Source organism: Trichechus manatus, unplaced genomic scaffold (assembly GCF_000243295.1).
Source record: "Trichechus manatus latirostris isolate Lorelei unplaced genomic scaffold, TriManLat1.0 scaffold00057, whole genome shotgun sequence".
Lineage (NCBI taxonomy): Eukaryota > Metazoa > Chordata > Mammalia > Sirenia > Trichechidae > Trichechus > Trichechus manatus.
Genome location: NW_004443993.1, coordinates 9439665 through 9458489, shown reverse-complemented (window position 1 = coordinate 9458489; position 18825 = coordinate 9439665). Strand labels below are relative to the sequence as shown.

Below are 18825 nucleotides of genomic sequence, written 5' to 3'. Positions count from 1 at the left end.
ATGACAGGTTGAGAAAAAGAAAGGGATCAAATCACCCACTAAAAGATACACAAAGGAAAATAAAACATTCTTTAGAAGTTAACTACAGCAGCATCAGTCTGGCTGGCCAATTGCAGAAAAACAGCTTATGTGTGTCATTAAATGATCAATGAAAAGGAGATAGCGTCTGGTCTAAAACTGAGAAAAAACAAACCTCATTTTCTGATCAGCGCCCTCACTGGTTGAGGACTCTTTAGGAGCCGCAGGGACTTCATTACAAGCTTCAAAATCAAACTTCTTCACGTCTTCTTTGCTATCTCTGGGCTCAGGGCTTGAGGCTTCCCGGGGCGCTTCTGCCACCTCCTCGCCAGAGGCGTCCGCGTCCTCTGCGGCTTGACTACTCTGCTCAACTGGCTTCTCTAGCCCTACAGGCTCACAGTCCGTCCTCTCGCCATCGCCTGTCTGCTCCTCCGGCTCCCTTTTCACTACCGCTAACAGGCTGTCTGCCTTGCTCCACTGAGCGTGTGTTGACTCGCTGGCCAAATCTAAATCACCCTCCTCCTGCTCCTCCTCCGGATGAGCGCTGTCAAAAAGGTCCTCTTCCTCCGCGAGCTTTCTGTCTGGCCCCACGCTACTTGTTTCCTGTGCAAATGGCTGCTCCAGCTCGGAACCTTCTTCTTTTCCTGGCTCAGATTTACAAGTTTCCCCCAAAATGTCGAGTATTTTCTCATTTTCTACGGATTTAACAGGAATAGAATGGCACAAGGTTTAATGACCAGGGAAATAAAGCAATCACAAATGCGGAACTGGCACGGCTGCCACACTAACATGAAGAGAAGGGCTAACTACACAGAGATTGGAAAACCCGAGGGTACAAAAAGTTACCTGCTCCGACTACCTGCACGCCAACCGACTACTGCATTAAGCCTCTACGCTACAGGGAAGAGACAAGGCCCCCAAAGATTTAAGCACCTACAACCACTGGGCTGTTTCTCGGCCGTCTTCTTCGTGTGATGGTTCAAGTCTGGGTCTTCCGACTTATTTTCCAAAGTCCAAGGTGCTGAACCGAACGCAATCACCATTCACTGAACAGCTCAATTTCCAAATTTCTTTGTATTTCTCTTAACAGAACAGTCCAATAAGAAAACCAGAAACTCGTCCAGCGGCAGGAGAGAAACGCAGTCCAGAAGGGGAATAACATGTTGGAAACTTTCCTGAAGAAACTCTGTTTTGTCTTCTGGAATCCAGTCACTTCTCAGGTTAGAACTGCCCTGACCACTGTGTTAGCCTGTCTTAACTGCATTAATCAAAATGGCAGCAGCAAAATATCACAAGATCTGTTTCATGTGTAGAAACACATGTAAGCATCACAGGGGGGAAATTACTTAAGGCCACTCTATATGGTCAGAGAGATGAAAATAAATTATCACTGCATCTCACCAAATATATTTGACCTCAAGAAACCAGAACACCACTTGCACAGATCTGGTGATACGAATGGGTTTCCAATCTCTGATCCTTGAATGATCTGGATTGTCCACCACTAAAACCATATACAAGACCGTAACACAATTTAATACATACACAGCTTAAAAAAAATAGTAGTGTGAAAGAAAACTCGCAAACCGTAACTGTTGTGTTTCTCTTATCAGTACCTGGCTCCAATAGAGGTTCTTCAATATCCTGTTTTAAAAAGAAAAGAAAAACGAAAGGGAATCCACACAGCACTTTAAAAACAAGGCAGATACATTTCTCTGGCTAATACCCACTGCTGTTGAGCCGATTCCAACCCATAGTGACCTGATGGAACAAAGTAAAACTGCCCCCACAGGGTTTCCAAGGCTGTAAATCTTTACGGAAGCAGACTGCCACATCTTTCTCCCGTGGAGCAGCTAGTGAGTTTGAGCCGGCAACCTCTGGGTTAGCAGCCGAGCACTTACCCACTGTGCCACCAGGGCTCCTCTTCCCTAGCTAATATGGCTGTCAATCATCAGTGAATAAATAAATCCCTCTTTCGAAAAAATGACGGCACTCAAAGTCTTCAACTCTAAAATAAGTCAGTGAAGACAAGCCCATTTTGCTAGTTTCTCTCTGGCATGAGGAGACAGGCAGCAGTAATGCTTAGCCTGACCAATTCTCCCGTCAGGGTCTGCTCACTCTGCCCCCAGCCCCAGCCCCAGCCCCACCCCCAGACTCAGAGGCCTCAGCAGCTGCACGTTCCTATCTGTCTCAGGGCCATGGTCCGCCCTTCTGCCCCCAATTCTCCTCTTCCTCCTCACCCGGCTCTCACACAGCCTGGTCACCCGACCTCTCTCAGTGCATTTTGTTTCCTTGATGAATGTGCCTCCCTCGCTTGACTGTCAACTCTGAGACTCTGTTTTACTCAACCTCTGATCCCCAGCACTTTGCTCAGTTATTGTTGTTGGGTGCCATCGAGTTGATTGCAACTTATGGTGACCCCATGTGACAAAGTAGATTTGTCCCATAGGGTTTTCTAGGCTGTAATCCTTATGGGAGCAGATCACCAGGTCTTTCTCCCGTGGAGCTGCTGGACGGGTTCAAACCGCTAACCTTTGGGTCAGCAGCTGAGCGTTTAACCACTGCATCACCAGGGCTCAGTGTCAATGCCCAGTGAGTCATTTTCACATACAAACATACGTCCTGTCAGCTAACCACTCGTCTAAAGGTTCCCATGACACAGAATCAGGTGTCAACTCACCGGAGTTACTTTGAAGTCCAGTGACGAAGCATCCAAAGTGTCCCCGAAGCCTTCCCCATCCACCTGCAAAACGAGGTGGAAGATGACTTTGTGGAGACCAGGGCTTCGAACCAGTTCATTCCGGTTTGAACCCCTGCTGAGAATTTGCATTTTCACCCCAGATACACTGAATCATAATCAACATTTTAACGAGATCCCCTGGTGACTCTCATGTATAATAAATTTAGAGAACCACCGCTCCACTAGTGGGTCTCAGAATTGCTCCCTAACCAGCAGCATTAACATTGCCTGGGAACTTGTTAGAAATGCAGAAATGCAAATTCTCAGCCGGGTTCGAACCTGAAAGAACCCAAGTGGAGACCAGACACAGCCAACAATGTCAAGGCCAACACACCCCACTCCTTTTCAGGCAACCTGGTGGTATATTTCCCTCAGGGCATCTACTGCCATAGGCAAGTCTGCTGTAGGATTATTCCATTTGTCACCTGCCTCCCTGCCCAAGTGCATGCCCTATGAGGACACTGGCACCAGAGATGCTGTCTCTGATAGTGGCTCACAGTTGGCAGGTGCTCTATCCATATTTGCTGAATGAACAAAAGCATTCACTTCCTAGGCAGTTTATATAAACTGGTGATCAGCATCCCCCACCCAATCATGGAATTTTCAGAGGAAACCTACAAGGAAAATGATCCACTTCACACTCTTCCACTTTTACCTAGCAGCATAACACTAAATGGGCAATTCCTTCTAGATCACTTTATTTACAACAGACATCTAACTAGCTATCTCGTCTTCAATTACTAAACAACTATGATCTTCAGTTTACTAAACTTGAAAGGCTTTTATGAGAAATACAAAAATATCCCTTCCAGACAACACACTATACGGGGCAAGTCAGCACAACTGGACGAACAAAAAGCTAAGAAGTTTCCTGAACACAACCAAACACTTTGAGGGATAGAGTAGCAGGGGTGGGGGTCTGAGGACCATGGTTTCAGGGGACATCTAGGTCAACTGTTCTGCATCCCACTTCGCTGAGTAGTATCTAGGGTCTTAAAAGCTTGCCAGCAGCCATCTAAGATGCATCAATTGGTCCCAACCCACCTGGAGTAAAGGAGAATGAAGAACACCAGGGACACAAGGAAAATATTAGCCCGAGACAGACGGGCCACATAAACCAGAGACTCCATCAGCCTGAGACCAGAAGAACTAGATGGTGCCCAGCTACCACCCATGCCCGCCCTGACAGGGAACACAACAGAGAGTCCCTAAGGGAGGAGAAAAGTGGGGTGCAGAACTCAAATTCTAGTAAAAAGATCAAACTTTATAGTCTAAGACCAGAGAAACCCCAGAAGACATGGTCCTTGGACTCTCTGTTAACCCAGAACTATAACCATTCCCGAAATCAACTTTTCAGACAAATACTGGACTGGACTATCAGACATAAAATAATACTCGTGATGAGTGTGCTCCTTGGTTCAGGTAGATACACGAGACTAAATGGGCAGCTACTGTCCGGAGGCGGGATGAGAAGGCAAAAAGGGGTAGGAGCTGGTTGAAACTGGAGTGTAAAGGGGGAGTGTGGAGTGTGCTGTCACACTGTAGAGTGCAACTAGGGTCACAGAAGACTGTATCTATAAATTTTTGTGTAATAAACTAACTGGAGCTGTAAACTTTCACCTCAAGCACAATTAAAATAAATAAAAAAAACCCTTCCAAATAGTTTGCACTTATTTTCGTTCCTAGGTTTAAAGCAGGGAGCCCTGGTGGTGCAATAGCTTAAGCACTCACCTGCTAACCAAAAGGTTGGAGGTTCGAACTCATCAATCAGCTACTCTGGAGAAAGACCTGGAAATCTGCTCCCATATAGATTAGAGCCTACAAAATGCTATGGGGCAGTTCTACTCTGTCATGTGGGGTTGCTGTGAGTCTAAAATTGACTCAACAGCATATAAGAACAGGCCTGAACCCATAACCTGATGCTTCCATTTAAGTTAGAAAGCACATACATGCTCTGAAAATAGTTACACCTACATAAAAGTACCATGTTGAAAGAGGAGTACAAATCAGGTGCTCAATGCCACGCTAGGGCAAGGTGTGGTAACGTTTGGAGTTCATAACATGATTTTTGGCCCTGAAGTTTAATGTTCAGTCCTACAAGGCCACTTTTTTCCAAGGTTTAAAGCTGTTAGGTCCCATCAAGTTGACCAGGAGCAGCTCACCGGCTCTTTCTCCTGTGGAGCTGCTGGTAGGTTCAAACCACCAACCTTTTGATTAGCAGCCAAGTGCTTAACTGTTGCGCACCAGGGTCCTTTTTTTCACTATTATTTATCTTTTTGTACAAGTGTCTGATCTTGGGCATAGAGAATAATGTTTTACCTAATGATGAATTTATGAACAATTTTTGTTTTGTTCTGTTATTATCTGTATGTTTTTAAAGCTACTTTTATAAAAGGAAAGACAAAAAGATACGAGAGTCCAGGAATAAGTGGAGGAAACAAAATGCATGGCTAATTGCCTCCATGCACAACTGCCTCCTTTACCATGAGACCAGAAGAACTGGATGATGCCCTGTTACCATTACTGGAAGTTTTGAACAAAGGTTCTAGAGAAATCTTTGATCAAAAGGGGGAAAATGCAGAACAGAATTTCAAATTCTCATAGACCCAGAACTTCTGGAGTCACGGAGGCTTGATGAACCCCCAAAACTATTGCCCTCATATAATCTTTAAGTCTTAAACCAAAAATATTCCCTGAAGTTTTCTTTAAACCAAACAGAAAATCTGCTTATTTAATAAAGAATGTCTGCCTTGAACATAGTGCTCTTTGACAAACTATATGACATTAAACTGACAACAGCAACTTGAAAGATCAGATAGGAACCTCAGGGTGCAGAGAGTTGTTAATGGGGGAAGAACAATTTGAAAAAGGAGGATGAGAGTGGTTACACAACTTGAAGAATATAATCAATGTCACTGAATTGTACAGGGATAAACTAGTAAATTAGTGTATGTTCTGCTGTGTATACTTTCAACAGTTTAGCTTGATTAGTAAAAGGAAATTTTTGTTATCAACTGTGTCAGACTTTTACTTTATGGCTTATATCAAGCTTACAAAGTATTCTCCAACACTACAAAAAAACAATCCGTTACAGTTAACATCTGATCTAACTAGAGTTTTAAATGGATGTAGTTAACTACCAAGGCTTAGATGGCAAACTAGGTATTTACAGCAATTTAGCTGGATGTTTAATGTTTCTCCTTCTATAAACAGCACGCCATCATACCGGAGTGCCTTGGGGCTCTTGCTACAATTTCACCATTGTCTCCAAGTTACCTACAGCATGTTCTGTGAGTTGAGTTGGAAGTTGTCTCAGCTGTGCAGCCACGTAGTCTTTGCTGTCGCAAAGGGAATAGAGAATGCTGTCTGTGCCATCTTCCCCAAAGTCTGGAGCACTGCCATTATCAACTTCGGTGTCATCTAGCACACTAATATCCATCATGTCAATATTCTGCAAGTTCTCCAAACCTGCTTCCATATCCTCCTGTGAAAGAAAATAAAAAGCATAGGTGACCACGTGGGCCAGAATACAGAGCTACTTCTGTCATCTCCACTGTTAGCTCTACATACCTGCCCGTCTCTGGAATCTTCCTCCAGGCCATTATCTTCTGTGCCTTCCTCCTCTATCTTCTGTCCTAATTACAGAGTAATTGTTCAATCAGATTACACTCAATTTATGGTTTCATAATTCGTTTACACAGCATGATGTACTTCAATCTTGATGAAAACACGCTATAGTGCAACTAAAGAAGTGTCCTTTCTTCTGCCACGTGTAATTTTGTCTCAATTAGCGTTCTCAGTAAGCCATCAACTGGGACATGGGATTTCTGTAATACTGGAGCTTCTAGCCTAAGACAGACTAGGAAAACAACCCTGACCATCTACTTCTGAAAATCAGCCAACGAAAACCTTACAGATCACAACAATCTGATTCACCACAGTTCATGGAGATGGCACAGTATGGGCAGTGTTTTGCTCCGTTGTGCATGGGGTCGCCATTAGTCGGGGAGATCTAGTGGGTGGAGGCCAGGGATGTTGCTCAACATCCTACAAAGCAAAGGACACGTCCCTATGACAAATGATTATTTATTCCACCCACACTGTCAACAGTGCCAAGGTTGAGAAACTGTTGGGTTCACCATGCAATGCCCTGCAATTTTAAAAACGTGGGGATGTGTTCGTAAAACGGACGTGGATGGGACCACTGACAACAGTGGTTAAAATCAGACATATTTTTGTCATTGTTAGGTGCCATCGAGTCAGTTCTGACTCACAGGGATCCTATGCACAACAGAAAAAAACACTGGCCAGTCCTGTATACATTTTTGCTCACTTCCCAAATTACTTGTTGGGCACTGTGTGCTGCAAAGGGTTAACGTGCACACTACTCACCAAAAAGTTGGTAGTTTGAGTCCACCCAGAACCACTCTGGAAGAAAAGCCAGGCAATCTACTTCTGAAAGGCCACCGAAAATGCTATGGAGTACAGTTCTGCTTTGACACACATTGGGTCACCAGGAGTAGGAGTCAACTCGATGGCAACTGGTTACTGTGATCTCTATATTTCATTACGTAATACTTCCAATAACACCAGTAAAAGTTTTATTATCTGCACCTGACACTGAGAAATGATTCGGCTCTAAAGCTAGGAGTTTTCAAAACTCAGCTGTACTGCTTCCCATTGCATCTAACCACAGCATATCCTTTGGAAATACACTGTCTAAAAATGTCTGGTAATTATCCCCTATCTCTAGACCTCTAAATAGCAGTCTGCAGTGCCCACACAGGATGCATAAAGGAGAGCAGCAGACCAAAAAGCTTCCCAAGTGAAGCAGCGGTGACAAAAATGCAGTGCACAGACAGGCTGTACCACCACCCCAAGGGCCAGGTCTTAGTTGGAAAGAGCTGACAGGGTGGTTGACACAGACTTGGGAAAATGACATTTTCATCCCACACAGAACCTAATTCAAAAATGTAATCTTTTAAAACACACCCACAAGTTTTCAACAGCTTTGCCTGTTTAGATGAGTTAGGGGAGAGGACTCTTCTGACTCATCTTGAGAAGTTTTCCCTCAGGAAGTCGAGCGATTCCTTAACTTTTTGAAAGAAGGCAATTACTCAAGAATCCAAAAAATCAGTTGAACTTGGTTGCAGTGTCCGGAAAACACCTGGTCAGTGTATCCTAATCAACACTTTCATCAAATTAGGAGGATCTACTTCCAACCACACAACCAAATGCCCAGATGCTTTCAAAGAATGCCGCCAGCTCAACATGGAAGACGTAGAACTGCAGGGACTATGCTCTGTGGGCCACCTCTCTCAGTGGCCTACTTGGTGGTGGTGGGTGTTACCTGCCGTGAAGCTGCCCCCAATTCATGTCAACCCCACGTACGACGGAACAAAATGCTGCCTGGTCCTGCGCCATCCCCATGATTGGTGGCAGACTGGACCATAGTGATCTATAAGGTTTTCACTGGCTGGTTTTTGGAAACAGATGGCTGGGTCTTCTTCCTAGTCCGTCTTAGTCTGGAAGCTCTGCTGACACTTGTTCAGCAGCCTAGCAACAGGCAAGTCTTCACTGACCACTGCCAAGAGTCAAACCCTGCATGGAAGGTGAGGATTCTACCACTAAAATCACCACTGCCTCCAAGGCTTGGTTACTTCTCTGTAAAAAGAAAGAGGACAGGAGCAGATCTTCTAAGCCCCACGAAAAATGAGGCTACAAACATTCTTTTTATATCCATATAAGTAGCTCTTATTAAAGTTTTTCTGACAAAATGCTAACTCCAAATAGTTTTGATTTGACCTAAGTTTTAATCCAGACATTTAGCCAAGCATTTGAAGCACTCAGCTAAAGTTGAACTTTTATTATGATGGGACGATCCCTGTTAGGGGCCAAGAACATTTTGATTAGTTAAGTCTTAAACCTCAGAGTTAAATGACCAGCTACATAAAATTTTTTTTTAAATTGTATTTTTAAGTCATGTTTACAACTACTCAAAACCAGACTTTCAGATCATGGATGATTTAACAGCTAACCACAAGAGGTGTTCGTATGTTTCCTACTGTAGACCAGTCTCCCACATTCTGTATCTGTTTGGATAGCCCAAGCTTAGAGCTGAAATATGGACAGTTATGCAAACAGCATAACTACATCAATGTTTTAAAATTAAATTTAAGCTTATATACTTTATGTAACCTACGTCCTGAAAAAACTTAACCTTTAAAACACAGGCTCAAAGTTTAAAAAACTCAATGAATTATAGGAAAGTTTTTCTAGGAAAAACTTAAAATAAACTGAAATTGTTGCCAATGTTATAAATTAATATCGTTCTACTTTCTAAGCAGCTGTCCTCCATTGTCTGAAATTCAGTGCTTCTTCAGATGAACAGAACACGTACAGCTGTAAGAATTCTTCTGTGTGGCATCTTTCAAACCAAAAAAAGCCTACCATGAAAGAATTTTGCACTACATTCTCCATATTACTGAAAATCTAACAATGAGGACGAGAGTCCACAAGTGGAGGTTTCAAACTTGTAGGAAATTAAATGCTTCTGAAAGAACACTGAAATCAGCTATAAAAAGGAATGAAGTACTGATACACACAACACAGACAAACCTTAAAACATGTTGAGTGAAAGAAGCCAGACACGAAAGGTCATGTATTATATAAGTCCGTTTATATGAAACGTCCATAATAAGCAAATCCACAGACAGAAATTAGATCAGTGGTTGCCTAAGACTGTCGGAGGTGACATGGGCAGTGACTGCTTAATGGGTACAGGACTTCTTTCGGCCTGCTGAAGATGTTCTGAAATTAGATAGTGGTGACGGTGGTACATCCTCATGAATATACTAACAACCACTAATTTGTACACTTTAAGTCAATCTTATGGTATATGAATTACACCTCATTTAAAGAAAAACAGATCATTCACCTGTACGTGTAAAATATAAATATTTTATCTATAAACCCATTACAGAAAAAATACACGGGTAAAATACCAATTTGGTGCAAATGCCCCAACAACCCGTTCTCGACCTAGCAAAGCTGGCTCCTATTCGATCTGGAAGGAGCCCTGGTGATGCAATGATGAAGTGCTCAGATACGAATCAAAAAGTTGGTGGTTCAAACTCATCCAGTGGCTCTGTGGGAAAAAGACCTGGCAATCTGCTTCTGTAAAGATTACAGCCTAGAAAACCCTACAGGACAGTTCTACTGTTACATGGGTCCCTATGAATCTGATGTTGACTGGACAGCACCTAACAACATTCAGTCTTGGGTTGGTGTCATTTTCCTTGGTTTGAGAGCTGTATTTTGAACCAGGAAGGAAGCCCAGCAGGGGTATCTGGTTGGTCAGACCAGTTGGGACAGCTTGAACAACATACCTTTGTCTGATTCTTTTTAATCCCAATGATAAGAGCAATTACTTAGCACCTGCACTTCTCTTTGCTCCTCCCGCACCCCTGACATAGCTACTTGTTAGGTGATGAAGAGCCAGCCTGCTTCTTAGATCAGGACCACTGAGGCTCAAAGAGATCCTTCTCCTGGTAGAGAGAACAGGAAGAGTGCTAACAACCAGTTCTCTAAATTCACTAAAAGGAACCCTGGCGATGCAATGGTTAAGCACTCGACTACTAACTGAAAAGCTGGCAGTTCAAGCCCACCCAGAAGCTCTGTGGGAGAAAGACTGCTGTTGTTGGGTGCCATCGAGTTGATTCCAACTCATAGTGATCCTACAGGATAGAGCAGAAGTGCCCCCAGAGGGAGCAGATCAGCAGGTCTTTTCTGTCGCAGAGCTACTGGTGGGTTTGAACTGCCGACCTTTTGGTTAGCAGCCAAGCACTTAACCATTGCACCACCAGGGCTCCTTCCCCTAGAAAACCCTATAGTGCAGTCTACCCTGTCACATGGGGTTGCTATGAGTTGAAATCTCCTCAAGGGCACACGAGTTCTCTAAATACTCAAGCTCCAAGCAAAATTAAGTACAAGTGGATACCTTTAACACATTTCTTTGTTGTCTTCTTGCTGGTGACATCTAACTCTATATCAAGTTCATCAGGATCTTGCCCTTCTTCCTTAACAGCCTATTAGGAAAAGAGGAAATTTACAACATTATCAAGCAGTTACCTGGCACACACTGTTCTTTATAAGTAACAACCTCCCAGTAAACAAAGGCAACTCTTTCTTTGCGAAATGCAACTCTGGTTCTGCTATCTGGACTGCAAGCCCAAAAGGTACAGGATGGACTCAGTACAACTTGAGTTCTCTCTGGGCCCAATGCCCAAAGCCAAAGGAGAGGCACGCTGCAGGCGTATGTGAGCTGGAGCTCCAGCACGGGGTTAATGACCAGTTCCAAACTGGATAATGTCCAAACTGCTAACTTTTAGTTAACACCGAAACAAATAATGAGACAGGCGAAACTTGATCCTGCATGGGTGAAGGGCTGGGTGGTGTTCAACAGGCCATCTTTGACCTCTGGGGAAAAAAGAACCAACTGCAAGGGTAGATTGAAGGTTGGTGGTTTCACTCAACAGGTACTTCAGTACCTTCCGTGCGCCTGGCATAGAACTGGGCACTCAGTGGGGAACTGACAAGGTCCCTACCCTCAAGGAGCTTGTTCTAGTGGTGGAGACAGAATCCCCACGTAATCAGTTTGTGCTAAGTGACTCCGGGATATAAGCACAGGATGATACAGTGTAGGACAAGGAAATGGAGCAGCGTTTTCAAAAGGCTAGTTATGGAGATGACATGTCACACAAACCATAAACGTTAAGATGCCGCCAAGAGATCTGGGGAAGAACAGTTCGAGTTGAGGGCACAGCAAGTGCAAAGGCCCTGGGGCAGGAACAAGAATAACCAACTTTTCCCGTAAGATCTCAAAGACTCTTCAGACCCCGTCAGGTCGGCGACCAGAGGCTCCAAGGGAGAAAACTGAGACGCACGGAGAAAGGGGAAGGCACTTGTCCAAGGTCACAGAATTGAGACTCAAACCCAAGCCCCAGGAAGAGACCAAACGCCACCCTGGTGGCTAAGAAGTCCAGCTTTCAGAGCAGTTGAGAGTGCTTGGAAGGAGAGGAGGGAGCGGGACACAGTGAGAAGCGGTGACGCGCCAAGGTCACACAGTGAGGCCCCCGAGTACCGGACAGCTCGGACCGGGGTAGCTACGAGGAGGGTGGGCTGGGGGCGCCCCGGGCCCAGGCGCCAGGCCAGCGTGGGGGCGTGCCCCGGCCCCCTGCGCCACCCCGGGGCCCCGAGCGTCACCTTTTTGAGCCGCTCCATCAGGGCGCTCTTGTTGCCACCCGTGTCCAGGTTCCGCTTCTTCAACTCCGCCCGCAGGTCGATAACCCGCAGATCGCTGAGCCGCCGCGTCCCGGTCTCTGAGGCGTTCGAGTCGACGGCGGCCGTGTCAGAACCCGAGTCGCCCGGCCCTGCCAGAGTCTCCGCCATCCTGGGCTTCCTGTCTCCGCCACCTACTTCCCACACCGCCGGCAGCTGTAGCGGCTCTGAACACAAAATGGCGCCGCCTAAGAGGAAAACGCACTCGCTTCCTCCCGCCCCGCTTTCCGGCGCGCATGCGCGCCACCCCAACCAGCACTCTTAGCCGCCAGCGCGCTCGCGCGCCGACTAACCGCAAGCTCCGCGCCACAACGCGCAAGCGCCGTAACTGCAGCCGCATGTTTCCCGGCCCCTCGCGGCGGGAGGCTGCCGGGGCGCAAGGCGCCTGCGCACACAACCCCCGCAAGTTTCTTATTGCGCATGTGCAGATGTGACCTAAAGCGTCGGCCTCGGGCCGAGTGCGTCTGCGCAAAAGCGAGGCGCGCCGGGGCGGCTGGAGCGGTTCCTTCTGAGGCGGCGCCATTTTGTGCTAGGAGCCGAGATTCAACCGGCCCGGTTCTGTGTGAAGTGGGCGGCGGAGCCAGGGCCCCTGGAATGGCGGAGACTCTGTCAGGCCTAGGCGATTCGGGTGCGGTGGGCGCAGCTGCTCTGAGCTCCGCCTCGTCGGAGACCGGGACGCGGCGCCTCAGCGACCTGCGGGTGATCGACTTGCGGGCGGAGCTGAAGAAACGGAATCTGGACTCCAGCGGCAACAAGAGCGTTTTGATGGAGCGCCTGAAAAAGGTAGAGCTGGGGGAGGACAAAAGGAGGATTGGGGGACCCCGCAGCCGCGACAGTTGTTTCCTCGCCCCCAGGTCCGCCCCTGGCCCCGTTTGTGGCCTGCCGGGCCTGCCCCGACTCGCCGCGCGTCGCGGCCGCTCTCGGCTGCTCCCGGGCCCCGGCGGGTGTTTAGAGGCCGCGTGTGATCGCTGAGGCCAGCCAGGCCAGGGTTCAAATCCCAGCGCCGCATTGGGGCGGGGAAAAGAGAGAGGAAAAAAAAAAAACGACGCGGACAAGAGAAAAGGTCTCGGTCCGTAGCTCGTGGCAATGGGTGATACGGGCCGAGGGCTTGTGTTTTCTGCATCAGCCACTGCGCCGAGGGCTCCCCTCCCATTGTCTCGTTTCACCGCCTGTAACCGGACGAGGGAACCTGAAATCCTCACCTTAAGGGACTCGGCCAAGGTCACACGGCCGGGAAGTGGTGGCGTCGGGATTTGAACCCAGGCTGGCTGGCTCCTGAGCGCGTTTTCTTTTCGGACGATTCCCCTTGACTGTTAGGGCCCTCAAGCCCGGAATATGGGGTTCGGTTACAAAATAAAACATACAAAGAGGAAAGAGTTTAACGATTTACCGGAACTAGTTGGGAGGAATTGAGAGAATAATAGTATTTACAATTGTTATTGTTGTAGCTGCCCCATGTGTTTCAAAGTGGAATTGCCGCCTGGGGTTTTCTTGGCTGTAGTCTCTATGGGAGCAGATCGCCAGGCCTTTCTTCCACAGAGTAGCTGGGTGGGTTCTAACCGCCAGCCTTTCAGTTAGCCGTGGATCTCGCTTAACCGGTGTGCCACCAGGGCTCCTTGGTATTTACCTAGACCCATTGCCATGGAGTCGATGCCGACTCACAGCGGTCTTGCAGGACGGTAGAACTGCCCCAAAGGGTTTTTCTAAGGAGCGGCTGGTGGATTTGAACTGCCAACTTTCTTGGTTAGCAGCCTGAGCTCTTGACCATTGTGTATCCAAAGTTCTTTAGTATTTACAGTAGCAATGAAATATACAATATAGTAAGGTTTAGGGAAGAGTAAAGGAAAGCTTCAGAACTTTACTCGGAGACAACAGGTAGGGATTGAGGGCTCGGCCAGGTCATAGTGGCCTGATCGTGATCAAGGAAGGCATTTAACCACTTCTGAGCCTGTTTCTTCTGTGCAAAGAAGAAAATAATGGTGTTTTCATTTTAGGGTTAAGTTTAAGAGAGCATGAAACGGGCTGGGCATATTGCCTGGCGCATTTGAACAGTAAGTGATTGCTGTTGTAATTCACTCCTGTTGCCACCATTTTGCAAAGCAGGGGCTCTAACCCTGCCTGGGCCCAGACAGTGTTTTGTTCAGTTGTGGACAGGGTTGCTGAGTTAGAACTGACTTGAGGGCACCTCAGAACCCCTGTCTTGAGTGATTCATTCTGAGGGATCGGTATGAAATGCTCAGTTAAGTACATTAGTGCCCTTCTAAGGAGTCTAGTGGTACAAAGGTAAAGCACTTGGCTCCTAACCTAAAGATCAGAGGTTCAAACCCACCCAGTTGTTCCGCCAAGAAGATCGTTTTGGGCAGTTCTACTCTGTCACGTCGGGTTGCTAATGAGTCCGAATACTCTCGACCTCAACTAACGACAACAGTGCCCGTCTACTTCTTGCATTTTCCTCATTCCTTTCGACTTCCTTTTCCTACCCAGGCCTTGGTACCTCTCCTAGGTAATCTCTCAGCCTTGCCATCTACCCCCCAACCCTGTCCTGCAGACAGTGGGGCTGGTGACTCATTTCCCCCTTCTGTCTCCCAAACAACTGAAGATCAGGATTGTATTATCTGTTACTATTAAGAGGAAGCAGGGTTGATGTTTCCTATTTTTCCGATGAGGAAAATGAAGCTCAGGAGTGCTTATTTGACTTGTCCAGGGTTACTTGGGCCTTTGTAACTGAAGCCTGTGTTCTTTTACTGTGAATACTGTGTTCCTTTATGCAGGGCAGGAAGTTCTCTGACCAAGATGTGACCAAAAGGGTGGGGAGACATCGTCCATGTTCTTACTGTAAACTAGGGCCTCCCATCAGCAAAGCCAAATTGAGGGGTTTTACCCTCTCCTCCCCAGGCAGCATATAAGCACATATACTTTACAAAGCTGATATGATGGCATTGAATCTTCCTGTCAGTTTGGTGGCTGAGAGTGGCTGTGGCTTCAGGATTCCCTCATCGCTGTCATCTCTGAGGAGACAAATCCATCCCTCCTCCTCTCTCTTGGTTAAATACCATCAGCCTGTATTGCCGCCCAAGAAGGACACTTATCTTTTTCTGTCCCACTTCTGTCATCCAATTAGTATCATTTTCTTGGTTTATTTCTCCAAGAAGGGCAAAAGAGCAAGAGGTCGGAGGGAACAGTAATTTACCAAGGCCTGTCCATGAGTTCTACTTTGTCCAACAGAGTCCTGGTGAGTCGAAATTGACTACACAGAGTGGGTTTTTTTTGGGGGGGAAAGAGGTAACCCATGAGTCGGAATTAACTGGACAGCAGCTAAAAGCAATGACAATGTAAGAATGACTCAGCACCCTGTCTTCCTCAGGATAACCCTGTAAACACTGCATCCAGGGGAGACACACTGAGGGATGGAATGGGACACCTCCCACCTGGGGCAGTTCTTCCCTTCTGCTCCTGCTGCTGCTGACAGCTCAGGGTGTTGCATAATTGACTTTCCTGAAGAGGGGGGACTTTCTGGTTTGCTTTTCTTGACCCCAGGACAGAGCTGGAATTCCTACTTCTGGTTCCTGTGAGAGGAGAGACTTCCTTTGCGCCTGGTACCAAGTTATCTGTGGAGCCCCTAAACACTGTTCTGGGAAACTCTGATAATCTTTGAGACTTTCGACCCCCCCCAAAAAAAAACCAAGCCCGTTACCATTGAGTCTGTTTCGACTCATAGCAACCCTGTAAGACAGAGTAGAACTGTCTCGGGGTTTCCATGCTGTAAATCTCTATAGAAGCAGACTGCCAGATCTTTCTCCCACGAAACAGCTGGTGGGTTTGAACCACAGGCCTTTCGGTTAGTAGCTGAGCATTTACTTTTAAAACCGCACATCAATAAAACACAAGGTTTACGTGAATTTAAGGTAGACGTGTGCTGATAGGGTACTATAGTAAAAAGAGAAAGGGTTATCAGTAAAACCGAAACTTGAAGCCCAGTTTCTAGGGATGCCATCACTGGTATGTTCATCACTGATTTGCTGAGTGCCTACTTGGTGTCAGGCAGCGTGGTGAATGTGGGGGCTGTTCGAGTGAAGGATCGGAGCTCTTGGTGTGGGAGGCAGGCTTGCTAAGAGACCTTCTAATTCAGTATCACATGAGGCAGGGTACCTAGTGGTTGAGAGTAGGATCTTTGGAGTCAGTCACGGATGCAATTGTGATTGGACAAGGTGATATGTGTTGAGTCTAGTGCTATGCCAAACACGCATTAGAAACTCGGGGAGGCCAGTGAGTGTTAGCGTTCTGTGTAGACAGTACCCAATGCAGGCATGGCATGAGAAGGGAAGTTAACGCATTGCTGGCTAAAGTCAGAAGATCAGAAAGTGTGCTTTTCCATTTGAGTTAATGTAGTTCCTTTGGGTCCAAGAATAGGATGGAACAGATTGTGGTGGTAATAGTATTTAAAATAAACCTAATGTTTGTTGAGTGCTCGCTTTACACGGATTATAGAGTCCTTGCAGGAGTCTTCCAGGGTAAGTACTATTACTAGCCTCATGTCCCAGAGGAAAAGCAAACTGAGCAATTAAATAAACTTGCCTAAGACCACACAGCTCACAACGTAGTCAGTCTGTCTGACTCCACAGCCCTTACTCGAATGTAGAGTAAGAGATGGTGGGATAGATAATGGGGCAAGGGGGTGCATTTCCAGCTCATCAGGTCTTTAAGTCCCCTTGTCACCTGAAGGTTTGTTCTGAAAGTCAGTCTGTGTGCTTTTTTGGTCAACTTTTCTTTTACTTGCCCTTTAGGCAATTGAAGATGAAGGGGGTAATCCTGATGAAATTGAAATTACCTCTGAAGGAAGCAAGAAAACATCAAAGAGATCCAGCAAAGGTATCAAGGATTTTATAAACATTCCTGATGTTAAGAGCTTTCTTTAAAACGACTTGCTTTGCTAATTCTCTTTGTTTACTTGGACACACAAGCAGTCCTGTGAACAAGGCTTTACATTCTCTTGAGATCCTACCACTGTGTAGGGTTGTCAACTGCCCTTACTTGTCCAGAACCTTAAAATTCTTTAAATTCAGAGTATTTAAGATTGAGTTCCTCTTGCTCTGACTTGCAGAAAATAACCTCTCCTTTAAATACCAGCTGATGGAAACGGAAGTGTTACTTTTACAGATATTTGTTTCAAAAACTGCCTACAGAATAAAAGCACATTCCACATGTCATTAATGACCCTCCTTGTCTCTCCCTTTCCTGCTTCTTCCTCTGCTACCTCCTCCTAATACACCTTGGACTTTAGTCAGGCCCCAAACGCATGGTTCACTCTTTTGGTCCTCTGCACCTGAGCTTATGTGCTTTGCCCAGTCCTCTTCCTTATCTGTCTGTGTCTGGGGCCTAGTTCATCAAGAGACAACCTTTTTTCTTTTAATTGTTGTGCTTGAAGTGAAACTTTACAATTCAAGTTAGTCTCTCATACAAAAATTTATACATACGTTGTTTTGTGACTTTACTTGCTCTTCCTATACTGTGACAGCACACTCTTCCTTTCCACCCTGGATTTCCCCTGTCCATTCAACCAGCTCCTGACCCTCTCTGCCTTCTCATCTCATCTCTGGACAAGAGCAGTTCATTTAATCTCATGTATCTACTTGAGCTAAGAAGCACACTCTTCACGAGTATCATTTTACGTCCTGTAGTCCAGCCTAATCTTTGAAGAGTTAGCCTCGGGAATGGTTTTAGTTTTGAGCTAACAAAGAGCCCGGGGGCCACGTCTTCGAGGGTATCAATTAAACCCTTAAATCTGATCAATTAAACCCTTAAGTCCGATCTTTTTACTAGAATTTGAGTTGTGCACCCCACTTTTCTCCTGCTCCCTCAGGGACTGTCTGTTGTGTTCTCTGTCAGGGCAGTCGTCGTGGTAGCCAGGCACCACCTAGTTCTGGAAGAGACAACTTCTGATCTCACATTAATAATTTGTGCCTCCATAGGTCCTCTGCAGTCCTATAGTCTAGTTCCTTACCCCTTGATTTTACACGTATGTCATCCTGCCTTGCCATAGCCAGATTGTGGAGGACAGAGACCTTATCTTCCCTTCCCCCTCAGTATTTACTGAGTAGTTTAACTTAGTAACATTCAACTACTGTTTTAAGGAAGAGCCAGCTAAAACTGAGTCCTTGGATTGTCTTGAAAGTTCTCTTGTGATTTAAGGTCTTACTGCTCAGGCCCCCAAACAAAATGAAACCTTCATGTTACTTTGCACTTGGCCATTGATGAAGAACTGGGTTTGAAATGTCTCAGAGGCAGGTACCAATGTCAGCTAGATGGTTTGATGTAAGCTCTGGGATAACAGCAGTCAGTGAACTCACTCTGGAATGAAATCGCTTCTGTGGTCCACAGTACATTATGCATTTTTGGCTTTGCCTAAGTAAATGTCTGTGCCAAGGCAAAGAGTACTGGAAAATCGACACACAAGGTAAAATCGATTAGTTCAGGGAAAGACCATCGCAGTGAGGACAACAGCCAGTACATCTCCTTTTTGCTTTCCTTCTCCCTCCCCCTTTTTTTCCTTCCTTTAATAAACACTTGCATGAAAGTTTTGTTTGTTTGTTTTTTATAAATAACCATGCATTGAATAAAAAGTATAATTGTTTTGCAGTCAAGAGGCAATTCACCATTAAAAGTTTGGCCAGACTTTTCTGTGGGAGTGTAGTCATGTAAAATTAATGTATAGAAATGACCAGTTATCT

General features: G+C 46.0%; 2 protein-coding genes across 8 annotated transcripts in view; one reads left to right on the top strand and one right to left on the bottom strand.

Moving 5' to 3' along the window:
- The window catches only part of SAFB2 (scaffold attachment factor B2), a 35439-nt gene extending 23158 nt beyond the window's left edge, over positions 1–12281 (bottom strand). The window contains exons 1-7 of one of the 2 annotated variants that reach the window (XM_023733273.1): positions 12023–12281; positions 10758–10845; positions 6329–6393; positions 6039–6242; positions 2699–2761; positions 1635–1662; positions 194–713 (exon numbers count right to left, since the gene is read on the bottom strand). In XM_023733273.1, coding sequence (XP_023589041.1) covers positions 194–713; positions 1635–1662; positions 2699–2761; positions 6039–6242; positions 6329–6393; positions 10758–10845; positions 12023–12208 — 1154 coding nt within the window. In that variant the 5' untranslated portion in view covers positions 12209–12281. The remainder of the gene's footprint in view (positions 1–193; positions 714–1634; positions 1663–2698; positions 2762–6038; positions 6243–6328; positions 6394–10757; positions 10846–12022) is intronic. The other variant, XM_023733272.1, reaches the window with a different exon arrangement.
- Positions 12282–12594: 313 nt separating this feature from the next.
- The window catches only part of SAFB (scaffold attachment factor B), a 36698-nt gene continuing 30467 nt past the window's right edge, over positions 12595–18825 (top strand). For 5 of the 6 annotated variants that reach the window (XM_012556169.2, XM_023733270.1, XM_023733269.1 and 2 more), the window contains exons 1-2: positions 12595–12880; positions 16882–16966. In XM_012556169.2, the coding sequence (XP_012411623.1) occupies positions 12692–12880; positions 16882–16966 (274 nt within the window). In that variant the 5' untranslated portion in view covers positions 12595–12691. The remainder of the gene's footprint in view (positions 12881–16881; positions 16967–18825) is intronic. The other variant, XM_023733271.1, reaches the window with a different exon arrangement.